General features: G+C 49.6%; 1 protein-coding gene across 1 annotated transcript in view; it reads left to right on the forward strand.

Moving 5' to 3' along the window:
- The window catches only part of VSTM2L (V-set and transmembrane domain containing 2 like), a 105089-nt gene that overhangs the window by 64042 nt on the left and 24924 nt on the right, over positions 1 to 16123 (forward strand). Inside the window, exon 2 of the mRNA XM_081196747.1 lies at positions 12172 to 12341. Coding sequence (XP_081052873.1) covers positions 12172 to 12341 — 170 coding nt within the window. The remainder of the gene's footprint in view (positions 1 to 12171; positions 12342 to 16123) is intronic.

Consider the following 16123-nt stretch of genomic DNA (forward strand, 5'->3'; position numbering starts at 1 on the left):
TCCCAACAGAAGGGACTCCGAGGGTCATCTAGTCCAACCCCCTGCAATGCAGGAATCTCAACCAAAGCATCCCTGACTGATGGCCCTCCAACTTCTGCTTAAAAGCCTCCAAGGAAGGAGAGTGCACCACGTCCCTTTGAAAGGACTCTTCCCGTCAGAAAGTTCTTCCAAGTGTTTAGGCAGAATCTCCTTTTTTTGTAGCTTGAATGGTTTTGTGTTCTACCCTCCATAGCAGGAGAAAACAAGCTTGCTCCCTCTTCCACGTGACAGCCCTTTAGATATTTGAAGATAGCTTTCATATCACCTCTCAGTCTCTCTGCTGCAGAATAAACATACCCAGCTCCCTCAGCTGTCTGAAGATGGCTTTCTTGTGCTCACATGAATTCTGCTCAGATCTGTAGGCGAATGCTTGAAAAATACAGCGGTGAGGTGGGGATTAGGGTTGGCAGTTGTGTTCCAGCTTTCCCCTTCCATGCATTCTTGGGACAGGGCCCACTTTAGCAAGAAGCTTCTGCTGCAGCAAATGTGTCAGCCTCCAGTGTGTCACAGCGCGAAGGAGCTGACATTAAGATGGGAAAAAATCCCACAATGTTTAGGGCTTCCAGTGGGAAAGCAGCCATGCTGCTGGCTGCCCCAGAGATAAATGACTTTCCCCTGGGATGAAACTGTCTCTTGTGCGTAGGCTGCTATCCATTAAAGGCCTTGGAGGTGTTAATGAGGTTTATTTTTCTCAGAGGCATAAGGCGCAGTTCCCACATGACCTTTCACAGCCACAGGATGGCAAGCTTGAAAAGGACAAGTTGTTGATCGCAGGATAAACTGCAAACTCTGATATCGGCTACCCACTCACCTGCTCTGTTCGGCTTAGGCTCAGGTTACCTTAAAGACTGTATCTCCCTTTACCAACCTGCGCAGGTGCTAAGATCCTCAGGTGAGAACCTCCTCTTGGTCCCATCCGCATCCGAGGCATCGTTGGTGATGGTGCAAGACGGAGGCTTTTCTGTGGCTGCTCCCATGTTGCTGCATTCCTTCCCAAGGGAGTTCAGACTGGCTCCCTCTTTGTTATTCTTCCGCCACCCAGCTCAGACCCTCCGGTTCAAACAGACAACGCTGACCACTGGGCTGCTGTCAGGGAAAACTGTGCAAGATATGCTGTCCAATTTAACAGTGAACGTTCTTGATAGTTAGCATGTGAAGGGGTTAAGGTCATAGAGCTGTATTGCTGACAGGCAGACTCGGACCACAGAAGTGTAACTGGTAGACAAGGCTCTGTGTGACGTCATTTCCTCTCCTCTCCTGGGAGGGCAGAAGCAAATAAGTACCGTATTTTTTGCACCATAACACTCACTTTTTTCCTCCTAGAAAGTAAGGGGAAATGTCTGTGCGTGTTATGGAGGGAATGCCTACGGTTGGCGGGGGGGGGATCTGCTGCAGTCATGAGCAGAGGATCCATGGTTCCCCTTCCTTCCCTCCTCCGTGGCTCGCTTTGAAACAGCGGGGAGGAGAGAGGGACAGAGAGCCTGCTTCTTTAAAGGAGCAAAGCGGGAGGGGAGAGGAGCCTTCTCCCCTTATGCCCCTCTTCTTCATTATTAGCAGCATCCTTCTCCACCCACCCCACGCGTGTTCCTTGTCCCTTGAGTGCTTTTCCTTCCTTCCCCAATTAAAACGTGGTTACAAAGCACGGATCCACATGGATCCTCAGGATTTTTGCACTGGGTCACCCCAAATTCACCATCAGATCACATAGCATGTCCATGGCTACATCTTGCACCAAAAAAATCACGCACCCACTGTTGCCTGGGGCCGCAGTGGTGCAAAAACGTGGTTACAAAGCATGGATCCACATGGATCCTCAGGATTTTTGCATTGGGCTACTCCAAACTCACTGTCAGATCACATGTCTGTGGCCACAGCATGAACCACAAAAATCATATATCCACTGTTTCGTTTAGAATATTTTTTTTCTTGTTTTCCTCCTCTAAAAACTACGTGCGTGTTATGGTCGGGTGCATGTTATAGAGCGAAAAATACGGTATTTCCTGTTCCTTCTTGCTCTCTCTGTCTTTGACCAGCCATGGGAGCGGACGTCTGTCTGCTTGCACCAACATCATGCACATGCCTAAGGCTGTTTTTGCTGTAAATACAAGAATTTTACCTGCAGTTATTTTTACTGCTGTTGCTGCTAAGGATGAATGCCTGAATGTGAGTGAAGTATATGTTTTAAAGTTACTTTTTAGTCTGTGGCCTGCTTCTCTGAAAAGTAGGGTGACCAAAGGGAGAAAGCAGCCTCATAGCTAATTCCTATGCTTTCAGTTAAACTGTTTAAGAGGAGATTCAATCTCTGCTCAGCCCCACACTTTTAAACACAAGCGATAAGCTGATCCTTTTCTCTGCTAGCGCACAGACGAGGGTCTGTGGAAGGATAGAATATAGGGAATACAGGGAATACCTCCTCAAACTACATTTTAATAAAGGTAAAGGTAAAGGAACCCCTGACCATTAGGTCCAGTCGTGGCCGACTCTGGGGTTGCGGCGCTCATCTCGCTTTATTGGCCGAGGGAGCCGGCGTACAGCTTCCAGGTCATGTGGCCAGCAGGACTAAGCCGCTTCTGGCGAACCAGAGCAGCGCACGGAAACGCCGTTTACCTTCCCACCGGAGCGGTACCTATTTATCTACTTGCACTTTTACGTGCTTTCAAACTGCTAGGTTGGCAGGAGCAGGGACCGAGCAACGGGAGCTCACCCCATATTTTAATAGCTGGCTCTAAATGTGTTTTGACATATTTTAACTATTGTTTTGAATTAATTTGTTTTTATTACTTTGCGTTCTATAACAGTGTTTCTAAATGTTGCAAGTCGCTTTGAATCCTAGTTTGGGAGAGAGGCAGGATATAGAAGTACGTACATTAAAGCATCACCATCCTCCCCAGTCTCAGGGGAGCAATAAGTGGTCTACATCGTAGAACCTCACAATATATTTGATTACCCAGCCCAATCCCACCCATGTTTACTTGGACTCAATGACTAAACAACAACAACAAGCCTCCCTGAGTTCCATGGGACTTAAAGAGCCCCGTGAATTAAGATTGCGCCTGCAGCATTTGCAAACCCGAAGGGCAAAGGGAGAAATCCTGACTCCTGACTGGGAGCAATGGGGCTCAAAAGGCAGGGCACCTTGACACTCAAATCCCTGCCGCTTGCTCTGGCCAGAAGAGAAGGCAGAGATGCCCTTTTTCTGCTGAACCAGGAGGCAGCTCACAGCCACAGCTTCCCTCCAAGGCTGCCTCCGTCAGAGGAAACCGATCCCTTCAGATGCCCCTTGGCTGAAGGAAGGCAGGGGCAGCGCTCTGATTTATTTAAATACATGCAACTTTTGAAATTGCTTGTTGCATCGCATGAAATAAATCCGGTCAGGCTGACTTAGACCTAGCCAGGTGGAACTCAGAGTCTCCCTCTTGAGTGCCCCTCTTAAGTGGAGGTTAATTGGGGGCGCACAGCCTTCTCCTCCGCCCCAGAGCACCCCAACCTCATATGCAAAAGAGGGAGCAATGCTTCCTCTCCCGCTGCCTGGCCGGGGGTCTTTGCTGTCCCCCAGGGGCCTGGGAGGATTAGCCAAGCGGAAGGTTGGCTTCCGCTGACCCTTGCAGGCTCAAAGCGCCACCAACTGCCGGGCCATTCAGGGGCTCAGTCTCATTTTAATAAGCTGATTTAAGACCTTAAGCCTCCAAAGAACCCAGATATTGTAACAGATGCAGCTATGAGAGTCGGATTTATTTCCTGCCTGTCCTCGCCCTCCTTGGCCTCCAGTCTCTTTCTCTCTCTCTGATTACAGCTGTTGCTGCCAGGCGGGGGGGGGGGGGGGAGAGATGACCAAATGCAAAAGAGAGAGGAATTTTAATGCAAAAATTGAGCAGGCAAAGCTTTCTTCTTCTGGGGAAAAAATCATAATCCTGCACACAAGTTTCTTTTGCTGACTGAAATGTCCTAAAGGTCCCAGGCATATTTTTTACATTTGGCCGCCTGATGGTTAAAAGTATTGGGGAGGGCCAGGTTCACTCCCCTGCTCTGCCAGGGACCTTGGACTGTCGCTCTTGGTCAGCCTGGCCTACCTCACAAGGCTGTTGTAAAGATAAAAAGGGTTGGGGGATTTTTGTGAGGGGGCAGGACTTGCTTCCAAGAAGTTGCAAGGGGAATGAGCTCTGCTGTTTACTTACTAGCGTGAGTGAAGAGGGATCATGTCAAAACAATAAATCCTCTCCTACCTTCCTTATAATTCCCACACCTGTTCCTCCCTGGCAAGGCAACTGCACTGGTGTTAAACTGTGGAACTCCCTGCCACAGGAGGCAGTCATGTCTGCCAACCTGGATGGCTTTAAAAGAGGATTTGACAAATTCATGGAGGAGGAGGGAGTTGGAGGGAGCAGTGTTTCTAAACACCAGTAGCTGGAAATTAAAGGAGGGGAGAGGGCTGCTCTTGTGTTCTAATCCTGCTTTCTGGTTTCCTGATCCAGCAGCTTCTTCTTATCTTCTTACGGGTTGTTGTTGTTGTTTAGTCATTTAGTCGTGTCTGACTCTTCGTGACCCCCTGGACCAGAGCACGCCAGGCACTCCTGTCTTTCACTGCCTCCCTCATGCTAGTAGCTTCGAGAACACTGTCCCACCATCTCGTCCTCTGTCGTCCCCTTCTCCTTGTGCCCTCCATCTTTCCCAACACCAGGGTCTTTTCCAGGGAGTCTTCTCTTCTCATGAGGTGGCCAAAGTTCAGGATCTGTCCTTCCAGTGAGCACTCAGGGCTTAAGAATCTATTCCTTCAGAATGGAGAGGTTTGATCTTCTTGCAGTCCATGGGACTCTCAAGAGTCTCCTCCAGCACCAGAATTCAAAAGCATCCATTCTTTGTCGATCAGCCTTCTTTATGTTCCAGCTCTCACTTCCATACATCACTACTGGGAAAACCAGAGCTTGAACTATACGGACCTTCGTTGGCAAGGTGATGTCTCTGCTTTTTCTTATGGGTTTAGAAGATCCCTATTCCCTCCTGCTCTCCTTCTCCCTCGGATTCGCATCCCCACCTCTGAGCAGGGGAAAGGGCCAGAGGGAGTTCCTCCCAGCCGTTGCTCCCTCTGCTAGTGAGGATTTGTGCCATGAGATGGGCGAGGCAACATTTCCAAGAGCAATCGGCCCCTCTGCACCACCATGCACTCACACTCACACTTGTGTGCGCGCGTACACATATATATGCAGCATCCGTCCGCCTTGCTCTGGCTCTGAATTCAGAAGGCCAGGCCCTGGGGTTAATTAATACCGTGGCTTCCCAATTAAAGCCTGACAGAAAAAAGATGTTTGATTCAATCAAGCCTCTTTCTCTGCTCCTCCGCTGAATTTCTAATCTTTAGGAGCGGATTTTAATTGTGTTCTGAGCAATTTAGACCCGGTCTCGGGACCTCGGGGCAACGGCGGGATGCGGTGTGTTCTCCTTAAACTTGATAATTAAAGCCGCCTCCCTGGAGGGGATTGTTTTTGCAGAGGATGCTGCCTGAAAAATACAGAGGGTGGCAGAGATGGGGGGTGGGCATTGGCGGAGGGGGTTGCAGAGGAGCCCTCCGCAGAGGGAAATCTCAGGGGGGGAACCACCCTCTCCCTGACACCCCATTTAACTGGAGCTGGGGCTTGTCAACTCCAGATCCCAGCTCTGAATGCGAAGTAATTTACATAGTGCCTCTGAGCTCGTGCGAAGTGCTTTCCACTCAACCCAGTCTTATTTTCTCCAAGGAACTCAAGGTGAAGAACATGTTTCTCTCCCCCTCCGCATTCAATCCCCACATCAACCCTGAGAGGTAAATTAGGCTGAGAGGCAGCGACTGGTGTCCCAAGGTCCCTCCATGAGTTTCGTGGCCAAGTGTGGATTTGAACCCTGGTCTCCCAGTCTGACCCTCTAACCACTAAGCCATGCTGGTTCTGGGCTGGTCCACACATATTGGGGCTTAGAGGACACGGCTTCCTTCCAAGCCAGGGGCTACTGAACAGTAGAATTCTAGAGTTGGAAGGGACCCCAGGGGTCATGTAGTCCAGCCCCCTAATATGCAGGAATCTCAGCTAAAGCATCTATGAGAGGGAGCCCTCCAACCTCTGCTCAAAAACCTCAACTGAAGGAAAGTCCAGGGGAGTTTTCAGGCTGAAGTACCAGCAATTGCTATGAACAGGAACAGCTCTATGCATTATCTCATATAATAACATGCCCCAATATTAGGAAATGGTTGGCCTGTCTCTGTCTGTCTGTCTGTCCCCATCTTTTCAGAAAGCTAATGTGGCTCTACATTTTTTTCAGAAGCTAAGATGCACGTCACCATCTTTGGCCATTGATTGTTGGGTCTGCACATAATTTTTGTTCAATGCAGCGGTCCGCAAACGTTCAGGGGCCACCACTCCCTTGGTTCCATAAACTACCCCCCCACCTTATAAAAAGCTTTATTCAGAATAGCAGTTTACACAACCCACTAAGGGTCACACAGTAAAATTCAAAACAGCAACAATTCATTGCACATTCATTCAATATCCAGTGAAAAATATTCGGTTTAATTTATTCAGCAAAATCGATGAACCCAGTATACCTGAAGGAGCATCTTCGCCCCCATCGTTCAGCCCACACACAGAGGTCCTCCTCTGTGGGTCTTCTGGCAGTTCCCTCACTGCGAGATGCAAAGTTACAGGGAACCAGGCAGAGGGCCCTCTCGGTAGTGGCCCCTGCCCTGTGGAACACCCTCCCATCAGATGTCAAGGAAATAAATAACTATCTGACTTTTAGAAGACATCTGAAGACAGCCCTGTATCAGGAAGTTTGTAAAGTTTGTTGCTTTATTATGTTTTTATATTTTCTGTAAGCTGCCGTGCATGGCTGGGGAAACCCAGCCAGATGGATGGGGAATAAATATTATTATTATTATTATTATTATTATTATTATTATTATTATTATTATCATCATCATCATCATCATCATCATCATCAACTTGAGCCAGCGATACCAGCTTTTCAAAGTCGTTTATATCTCCAGCGCCCCCCCCCCCGCTACCCCCTTGCCCCACAGTGCCCCCTCCTGGTAATCCCACCCCCGCCAAGCGGCAGGCCCACCCTCTTTCGGAACCTCTGGCAATGGCTCTGAAGGCAGCCCTGGGTGGCAACAGCCTATAATAAGAGGCTCTGGAAGAGTTGCCTTGAACCTCTCCAGAAACCTCTGCCTGTTTGCGTCTCCCTCCAGACTCTCTTGCCTTCCATTTGTCCTCTGACTGAACGGACGGCGAGAGGCTCTTGCGAAAGCAGCAGGGAGACGGGGCTGTCATTAAGCCTCCCTCCCCATTCTGTATTTTCCAGTGTTCCCCTGCTAAAATGGATTAAAGGAAAGCAATAAGTCTGTGGGATTTCCAGGCATCCAGGGGGACAGAGAGACATTAGAGGTATTAACTTTTTCTGTCTAGCCTGATAATAATTCACTTTTCAGACCAGATCAGAAACTCAGGGGAGGCCGCAAATTCACTTGCCGGTCTCCTGAGAAGCCCCAGCCGGGTCCCATAAATGAGGAAAGGGGGTGTGTGAGGCCTGTGATGGATTAATCTGTGGGGGGAGTCACTTTGACAACCCCGGCTTCTGTTAACATCGGGTCTCGGACCCCACAGGCTCCTTTCATGAATATCTTTAGGCAGCTGCACTGAAGTTCAGAGATTTCTGGGGCATCCAAGTTGTTGCCAGGAAAAGTGCTGCACTGTGCAGGCAACGGCCTCAGACACACCTGGCATTTGATCCGCACAACCAGTTTTATAGGGTGTTTGCTTTATGTGGTACAGATGCCGGGCGCTCAATGCTTGTGCATGACAATCAGCCTTGGAAGGGCATCAACACATGGCCAAGGTGGCGCTGTGGGTTAAACCACAGAGCCTAGGACTTGCCGATCAGAAGGTTGGCGGTTCGAATCCCCGCAACAGGGTGAGCTCCTGTTGCTCGGTCCCTGCTCCTGCCAACCTAGCAGTTCAAAAGCACGTCAAAGTGCAAGTAGATAAATAGGCACCGCGCCGGTGGGAAGGAAAACGGCGTTTCTGTGCGCTGCTCTGGTTCGCCAGAAGCGGCTTAGTCATGCTGGCCACATGACCCGGAAGCTGTACGCCGGCTCCCTCGACCACTAAAGCGAGATGAGCGCCGCAATCCCAGAGTCGGCCATGACTGGACCTAATGGTCAGGGGTCTCTTTACCTTTACCTTTACCTCCCGATTTGGCAAGCACGGTTGTGGCAGCGAGGGGGGGGGGGAGAAGACAGAGGGGAGCAGAGGAGGGCAGACCCCCCCCCAAAAGCAAATATATTTTTATTAATTTTTACATGAAATTTCAAAAAAACAACAACAACATATTTTCTCATCTTATTCAGGGTTTTGGACTTCCATCAACCACATCTGAAGGCTTTTCAATCTTCATCACTTAATCTGCATTTCATTAATTCCACTATTACTTTTAATAGTCCTTCACTGATAGTTCACTTCATACTTTTCTCTGCAATATTTCACATAGTCCTCCTTAGAAAACTTCTTGCAATCCTACTAGCGTAATCTGTTGATTACAATCGCTTTTCAGATAGTTCACATATTTACTCCAGTCTTCTAAGAATCTCTGATCCCACAGGTTTCGAATATTTCCTGTTAATTTATCAAATTCTGCATAGTCCATTAATTTCGGGGGTCTGGCAATCCTATTTCATATTTGAGTGGGGAGTGAATTGGCGGGGGGGGGGCAGCTGTCAATGTTCACTGATATCCAAACGCTTGACTTGGGAGTAACAAGGTTCCATGTCCTGTCTCGCTGTGGCAGAAGAGGGAAGACGGCCAAGACACCAGGATTCCACCCCCCTTCCCCAGTCTCCGAGAGTCACACAATTCTTCTAAGTGTGATGATGAGGAATCCCTTGCTAGGGGCTCCAGTGACTAATCTCAATTAGGTTTCCTCCGCCCGTTCCGGAAAGGTTCCAGCGATGCAGAAGGAACTGAAGTGGAACCGACGTTGCTCCAGGAACAGAGATGGCAGATTATCTATGATTAATCCCGATCTCCCCTTTTTAGTATTCCGCTTCTGGCCTGTCACGTTATCCCTCAGACGGATGTGCGGAAGGAGGCGGGGGGGGGGGGAATCCTAGTGCGCGAGGTGAGGGTTGGGTGGGGTTGGTGCAGGGAACTCCGCACATCTCCCAACAGCTGCGAGGGCTGACTCTGCAAGCCCACTGCACACAGCCGGAGCCCGGCTTTGATGTGCATCCATTGTGCAGTATTGCAGAGCAGGGATTTCTGCACTCGGAGGCAGTTCAGGTGCCTTTAGACAATCTCGTGGGAGCCATCCTGAAGAACAGGAGAAGGGGCTGCTGGATCAGACCAATGGCGCATCTGATCCAGCATCCTGTTTTCACAGTGGCTGACCAGTTGCCTCTGGGAAACCAGAAAGCAGGATCTGAGCACCAGAGCAGCCCTCTTGCCTCCTAAGCTTTCTGCATCCTTCTGCAACATGCTCCCAGAAGGTCTGTGTGCGAGTGATGCAGGCATGTGAGTGGGGCATCCACAAGTCCACAAGTCGGGTGCCACCACCAAGAAGGCCCTCTGCCTGGTTCCCTGTAACCTCATTTTTCACAGTGAGGGAACCGCCAGAAGGCCCTCGGTGCTGGACCTCAGTGTCCGAGCTCAATGATGGGGGTGGAGACGCTCCTTCAGGGATACTGGGCCGAGGCCGTTTAGGGCTTTAAAGGTCAGCACCAACACTACCAACACTATTATGCTCAGGATATATGGTTTTATATATGACAGGCATATCCAACTCCCAAGAGACTGTGATCAACTCCCAGTATAAAAGACTGGCAGTGATTTACCCGTTGTCATTGGAGGGAGTCGGAGCGTGCGTGGGGTGGATGGCCCAGAGTTGTTGAGCTTTTGGGGGAGCAGATTGCACAGTTTTTTAGCCTTTTCCCTGTAACTTTTTGTAGATGATAAGGATCCCGCAATCTACCAGGATCAGCCAGGGATCCACCGGTAGATCACAATCCACTGGTTGGATGCCCCTGATATACAACATGAGCGTAAGATGGAGGGGCTCAGGGCATTGACATCCTAGGAGATCTTGCTTCCCCAGCACAGAGCAAGGAGGTCTCTGGGTCTCCAGCTTCCAGCGTCCTCCAGCTCAGCTCTCACACAACTCTGTGGCTCTTCTTCTCCTACCTATGAGAGCCAGTGTGGTGTAGTGGTTAAGAGCAGTAGACTCGTAATCTGGGGAACCGGGTTCGCGTCTCCGCTCCTCCACATGCAGCTGCTGGGTGACCTTGGGCCAGTCACACTTCTCTGAAGTCTCTCAGCCCCACTCACCTCACAGAGTGTTTGTTGTGCGGGAGGAAGGGAAAGGAGAATGCTAGCCGCTTTGAGACTCCTTTGGGTAGTGATAAAGCAGGATATCAAATCCAAACTCTTCTTCTTCTCCTACCTAGCAGCAGGGTGATGGGGGTGGAGGCAAAGTGCCCTCATTAATGTGGAGGGCCCCATCCCTTAGTTGTGGCTCCTGCAACCTGGCTCTTTCTTTTGGGATGCTGAAGAGGACACTTAAGTGGCCTGCCAAGGACATTGTCTTGACATGCTTGTCTGACTAGTTCAGCAATATAATCTTCTATTAGTATCTTCTATGAGATCCTAACCCTTGCTGGGTCCAGGACCTCAGGAACTGGAAGGGACTCAGGGCATCATCCAGCCCTGACCCTGTTAACGGAGAAATCTGAGGGCTCCCTTGGACAAAAACAAGGACACCAGCCAGGAGTACCAGAGCAAAACAGCAGCCAGTAGGCTTGGTCTTTATTGAAGACTGTTGCCACAGGACTCCCACCTGCCACAAGGTGGAACAAGATGGAAGCCCAGAACAAAAGAGAACCCAAACTTTTATTAGCTGCTAATGCCCCTGTTACACCCCCCCCCCAAACTACATCACTCATACATCACGAAAGGGGAGGTCTGGTGGCAGTAATCTGAGCATCCTGGACCCTGCCCCATGGTTCCCCTTGCCATCCACCAAACACCCATCAAGTGGAACAAAAGAGATATTTACATTTCCCTGTTTCCCAGCCACTTTAATGACACCCTTTTGTCTTCATCTGGGTTTGTTATTTCTGGAATGGCTACCTGTCTGGCACTCAGGTATCAGGATGCCAGGGATTATCACTCAGGCAGAGGGGCTGCTGAGTAGCTGAGCTCACATGTCTATAGGAATTTCTGAAGTTTTCCCTGTGAGCCAGAACATAGATACATTGATCAGTGAATTCTTACATTTGGTATTGTGCAGCAGATGCCCTTTGAATAGATAGGAAGAAACTGTGATGAAGTGTTTTGTGGGGACAAATCGCAAAAGCGATTGTGCTGATTTTGGTGGTGGGCTGCATGTGCATGATATCCACTGGAGGGACAACCCCCCCAACCTATAAATAAATTCCTGCCTCCCCAAACCCACCACATCCTGTCTGTATGCTTGTGCTATCCAGAGCTGGAGGGAAATGTGCTTGGCTGTCAGAACCAGACGTGGAAGCCAGCGCTCCCTGCTGCGTGCAGGATTGCTGCGGCCAATCTTTCTGCATCTCCCCATCGCAGCAATGCACCGAAGATGATTTCCCCAACAATAAATGGCTTGTCTGTGTTATTTAGTCAAGAGCAATTGCCATCTTAATTGCATATTCTCAAGATAACACCTGTATTGAGTTACTGTAGTATTTATTTTAATTGGCTAATTGATTAATCATTTGAAAGGAGATAGCTAATTAGCTAAAGGGCCGTTAATGGGCTGACAGCTCTGATTTTTAATTGTTGGAGAAATGTTTAAAAAAAGGGAAGGAGAGGAAAGAACTACCCTCCCCCCTTGAAATCTAAACCCCCCAATGTGCCAAAGTATTGTGATAAATCCAAGGCTTTGTTTCTGCCAGCAGCCACCCAGCCAGCCTGGCTTTCAAGGGGTTACCAAGCAACCCAAAAAGTATGCTGGTTTGAGGAGCGCAAAGGTCGACATGGAGAAAAGCGTTGCATCCTCCTTGCGCCCCTTGCATCAACCTGCTGCGAAATGCAGAGCTCAAGACTCTTGAGGATGACCTGCCTTGCTTGTGGCACTTTGTCTCCCCCGCAGCGTTTTTCACAGAGACCCCCCACGACATGACCGCCCGGGCTGGTGAGGACGTGGAGATGGCCTGCTCCTTCCGTGGCAGCGGCTCCCCTTCGTACTCGCTCGAGATCCAGTGGTGGTACGTGCGCACTCACAAAGACTGGACGGACAAGCAGAACTGGGCCTCCAACCAGGTATGGCAGACCCACTCCTCCCCACCCCCAGACCCGCCCTGCCTCCACCTCCACCTCCACCTTTCCATTTTTTTGCAAAGAGCTCAATGCAGCTACATCCCCACTGCAGATACCCTCTCTGCAGGACTCCCCTTGGGGGAAAGATTCCTGGTCAGGAACAACCCCCTGGAATGCCTCCTCCAGGGATCCTTTCGGTGCTATGAAGAGCAGGCCTAGAGAAGGGTCTAATATCCATGCATGCATGCATGCATTCTGTGAGGAATGTGTGTGGTTGTATGTGATAACAGCCATGTGATATGTGATAACAGTTGTATGTATGTGATAACAGCCAGGACTCCGACCTGTCTTTTACGGGTTTTATTGAGTGCAAAAACTATGTACAGTGAATAAGTCCAAAATCCATGTCTGCCTCAATCACTAGCAGATTCAGGAAGTGGTTTCTTCCGGTTCGCCCTCCAGCACAAAAGCCCGGGGAAAACCCCTCTCCGCCTCTTTTCCTTATGCTTAATTCCCTGGTGAAAACTCTGCGACGGAAGAGGCATTTCCAACTCCTTGGGAGTTGTGTTGTGGCTCATCTCCGCCAGAGTGATCCTCTGCCGCCTTCATCTGTTGCTCCTGAGGGCTCACCTTCACCAGACTCTGAGGAGGTGCAGCTGCTCAACAAAGGGGGAGGCTCTCTGCATGTTCCTGCCTCTCTCCCCCCCCCCATGGCAGCCCCCTGACACATTCATTTATTTATGCATTCATTTATATATTACATTTATATCCCACTTTTTTCTCCGAGGAGCTCACAGTGGCATATAAGGTTCTGTCATTCCACTTTTAATCCCCACAACAGCCCTGTGAGGTGGGATAGGCTGAGCGACTGTGACTGGCACCCAAAGTCCACCCAGCGAGCCTCGGGGCCAAGTGGCGATTTGAACCCTCCAAAGGCCTAGTCCAACACTCTGACCCCCTAGACCACACCGGCTCTAATAGGGGTGTGCAAGATTTATTATTATTATTACTTGTTATTATCGCTATCTGGAGATTTTAATTTTCATTATGAAAGCTCAAATTCGTTTTGTCTCTCGTTCATTTAAACTGCATTCATTTCATTATCGAAATTGCTCCCATCGCTGCTTTGACGTCGATCTCTAGAAGTCTCAAAATAATATTATAAATACTGTCTGAAGCCCCTAACAATAAATCTGACTACTTGGATATTCTGCCATCACAAATCTTTCTGAGGGTGGCCCTGAGAGGCGAGAGGGGGAAGAAGGAGAGCAGGGGAGAGGGCGCTCCAAGCTTGAGCCCCATTGTCCCAGAGTGACATTGGGGGTGCACATGAGAACACAGGGTTGCACCCCAGCCAAGCCTTGCGAGATTCCACAGGTTCCAGGCACATTTACCCAGTGTGTGTTTCCTTTTGCAAATAAGGCACAGCAGAGACTGTGGTGTCTTTCGGATAGATCGATATGAGCACATTTGTACAACTTAAGCCTCTCCTGCCAACCTAGCAGTTCAAAAGAGTTGGCTGGAATGCGATCTGGAGAAAAACAGGTTGCACTCTGGTAAAGGCGGAAAGCTGGAGAGAGGGCCAGGGCATGGTAACATCTGTTTGAATCCAAAGCTGCAGTTATGTGCAAAGCAAGCCCCTCTTGGAGTGTCAGTGCTGTGAGCCCCTCCATCATAGGCTTAAGTTGTAAGGTAAAGGTAAAGGGACCCCTGACCATTAGGTCCAGTCGCAGATGACTCTGGGGTTGCAGCGCTCATCTCGCTTTATTGGCCAAGGAAGTCGGCGTACAGCTTCCGGGTCATGTGGCCAGCAGGACTAAGCTGCTTCTGGCGAACCAGAGCAGTGCACGGAAATGTCGTTTCCCTTCCCGCCAGAGCGGTACCTATTGATCTACTTGCACTTTGACATGCTTTCAAACTGCTAGTTTGTGGCAGGAGCAGGGGCCGAGCAACGGGAGCTCACCCTGTTGTGAGGATTCGAACTGCTGACCTTCTGATCAGCAAGTCCTAGGCTCTGTGGTTGTACCCACAGCGCCACCCACGTCCCATGATGTGGATATAGCCATCTTCAAATATAAGAAGAACTTTAAACCAGGAAGAGTTATTTGACAGTGGAACGGACTCCTTTGGAAGGTAGTGGACTCACCTTCGTTGAAAGTGTTTAAACAGAAGCTGAATGGCCACCTGTCAGTGATCACTGCATTGGAGAAATGATTTTCTGAATGCTGATCTCTGTCTCTCTTTCCACACCCCACCCTCGTATGCCAGGGCCACCCGAGGGAGCCCCGCTCTCCCTGCCGACTTACGGAGTGCAATGCATTGATCGGTGCAGTTGTGCTCCTCCAGGCCTGGCCGTGGGTGCAGAAAGCTTTTATTATCCCCCCATTTGACCGCATAAGGCGCATGCACATTGTTTCGTGCTTCAGTTATCAGAATATGTTCTGTTAGTTTTAATTCTCACCTTTTTTTAAATGCAATTTTAATCTACGGAGCATGCATAATGGAACCATCTCCTTCACACAGATACCAGGAAGCCTCCTGCCACAGCCAAGAACTAATTGGCTGAAGGTTTAATTTCACTGTTCTTCCTCCCAAGGACCTGCAGGCCTGCAGGGCTGGAATGTGGGCGGTGGGGGCGGGCTTCTCCTGCAGACGATTCTCACTGCCCTCACCAAATGACAGTCCCCAGATTCTTTGAGAGAAGTCACTGCAATGAAACTGGGTTGTTGTTTTTTAAAGGCAACCTATTTTAAATGCAGAGAAGTGTCATAGAATTGTAGAGTTGGAAGGAAATCTCAGCATCCATGACAAATGGTCATCCAGCCTCTGCTTAAAAACCTCCAAGGAAGGAGAGTCCACCGCTTGTTCCACTGTCCAGCAGCTCTTACTGTCAGAAAGTTTTTCCAATGTTTAGTTGGAATCTCCTTTCCTATAACTTGAAGCCATTGCTTTGAGTCCTACCCTCCAGAGAAGGAGGAAATAACTATGTGGTGAAGGCACCAGGTGAGACTCCTTGGGGAGAACATCCCACAAACAGGGAGCCACTGCAGAAAAGGCCCCGTTCTCGTGTTGCCGCCCTCCAGACCTCTCACAGCCTCTGGCCCTCAGATGACGACGTCAGTCAGTTTATAGGGGGAGAGGCGGCCACTGAGTCATTGTGTTCCGGATCCTGCTTGCTCAAGTGCGAATGGAGAAGCCAAGCCTGTTGCTCACGTCGTTTCTTTCTCCTAAAGGACCTTTCCCCCAACATAAGAGCGTAAGAAGGGATCCAGCCAGTGGCCCCGTTCAGTCCAGCATCTATCTCTCTGGATTCGTGGAAGAAATCCTGTCTTGTCTTCATTCCGCACATGCACCTTCTCTCCCCAATAAGAGCATAAGATGTGCCTGCTGGATCAGGCTGGTGGCCCTTCTAGTCACAGAATCGTAGAGTTGGACGGGACCCCCAGGGGTCATCCAGTCCAGCCCCTTGCAATGCAGGAATCTCAGCTCAAGCATGCTTGACAGATGCCCACCCAACCTCTGCTTAGAAACCTCCAAGGAAGGAGTGTCCGCCACCTCCTGAGGGAGTCTGTTCCACTGCCACACAGCTCTTACTGCCTGAAAGTTTTTCCAGGTGTTTAGTTGAAATCTCCTTTCTTATAACTTGAAGCCACTGGTTTGAGTCCTACCCAGAGCAAGAGAAAACAAGGTTGTTCCCTCTTCCATGCGGCAGCCCTTCGAATGCTGAAAGATGGCTATCATGTCACCTCTCAGTCTTCTCTTCTCCAAGATGTTGTTGTTGTTTA

This window comes from Podarcis bocagei (genome assembly GCF_964188305.1).
Source record: "Podarcis bocagei genome assembly, chromosome: 5".
Lineage (NCBI taxonomy): Eukaryota > Metazoa > Chordata > Lepidosauria > Squamata > Lacertidae > Podarcis > Podarcis bocagei.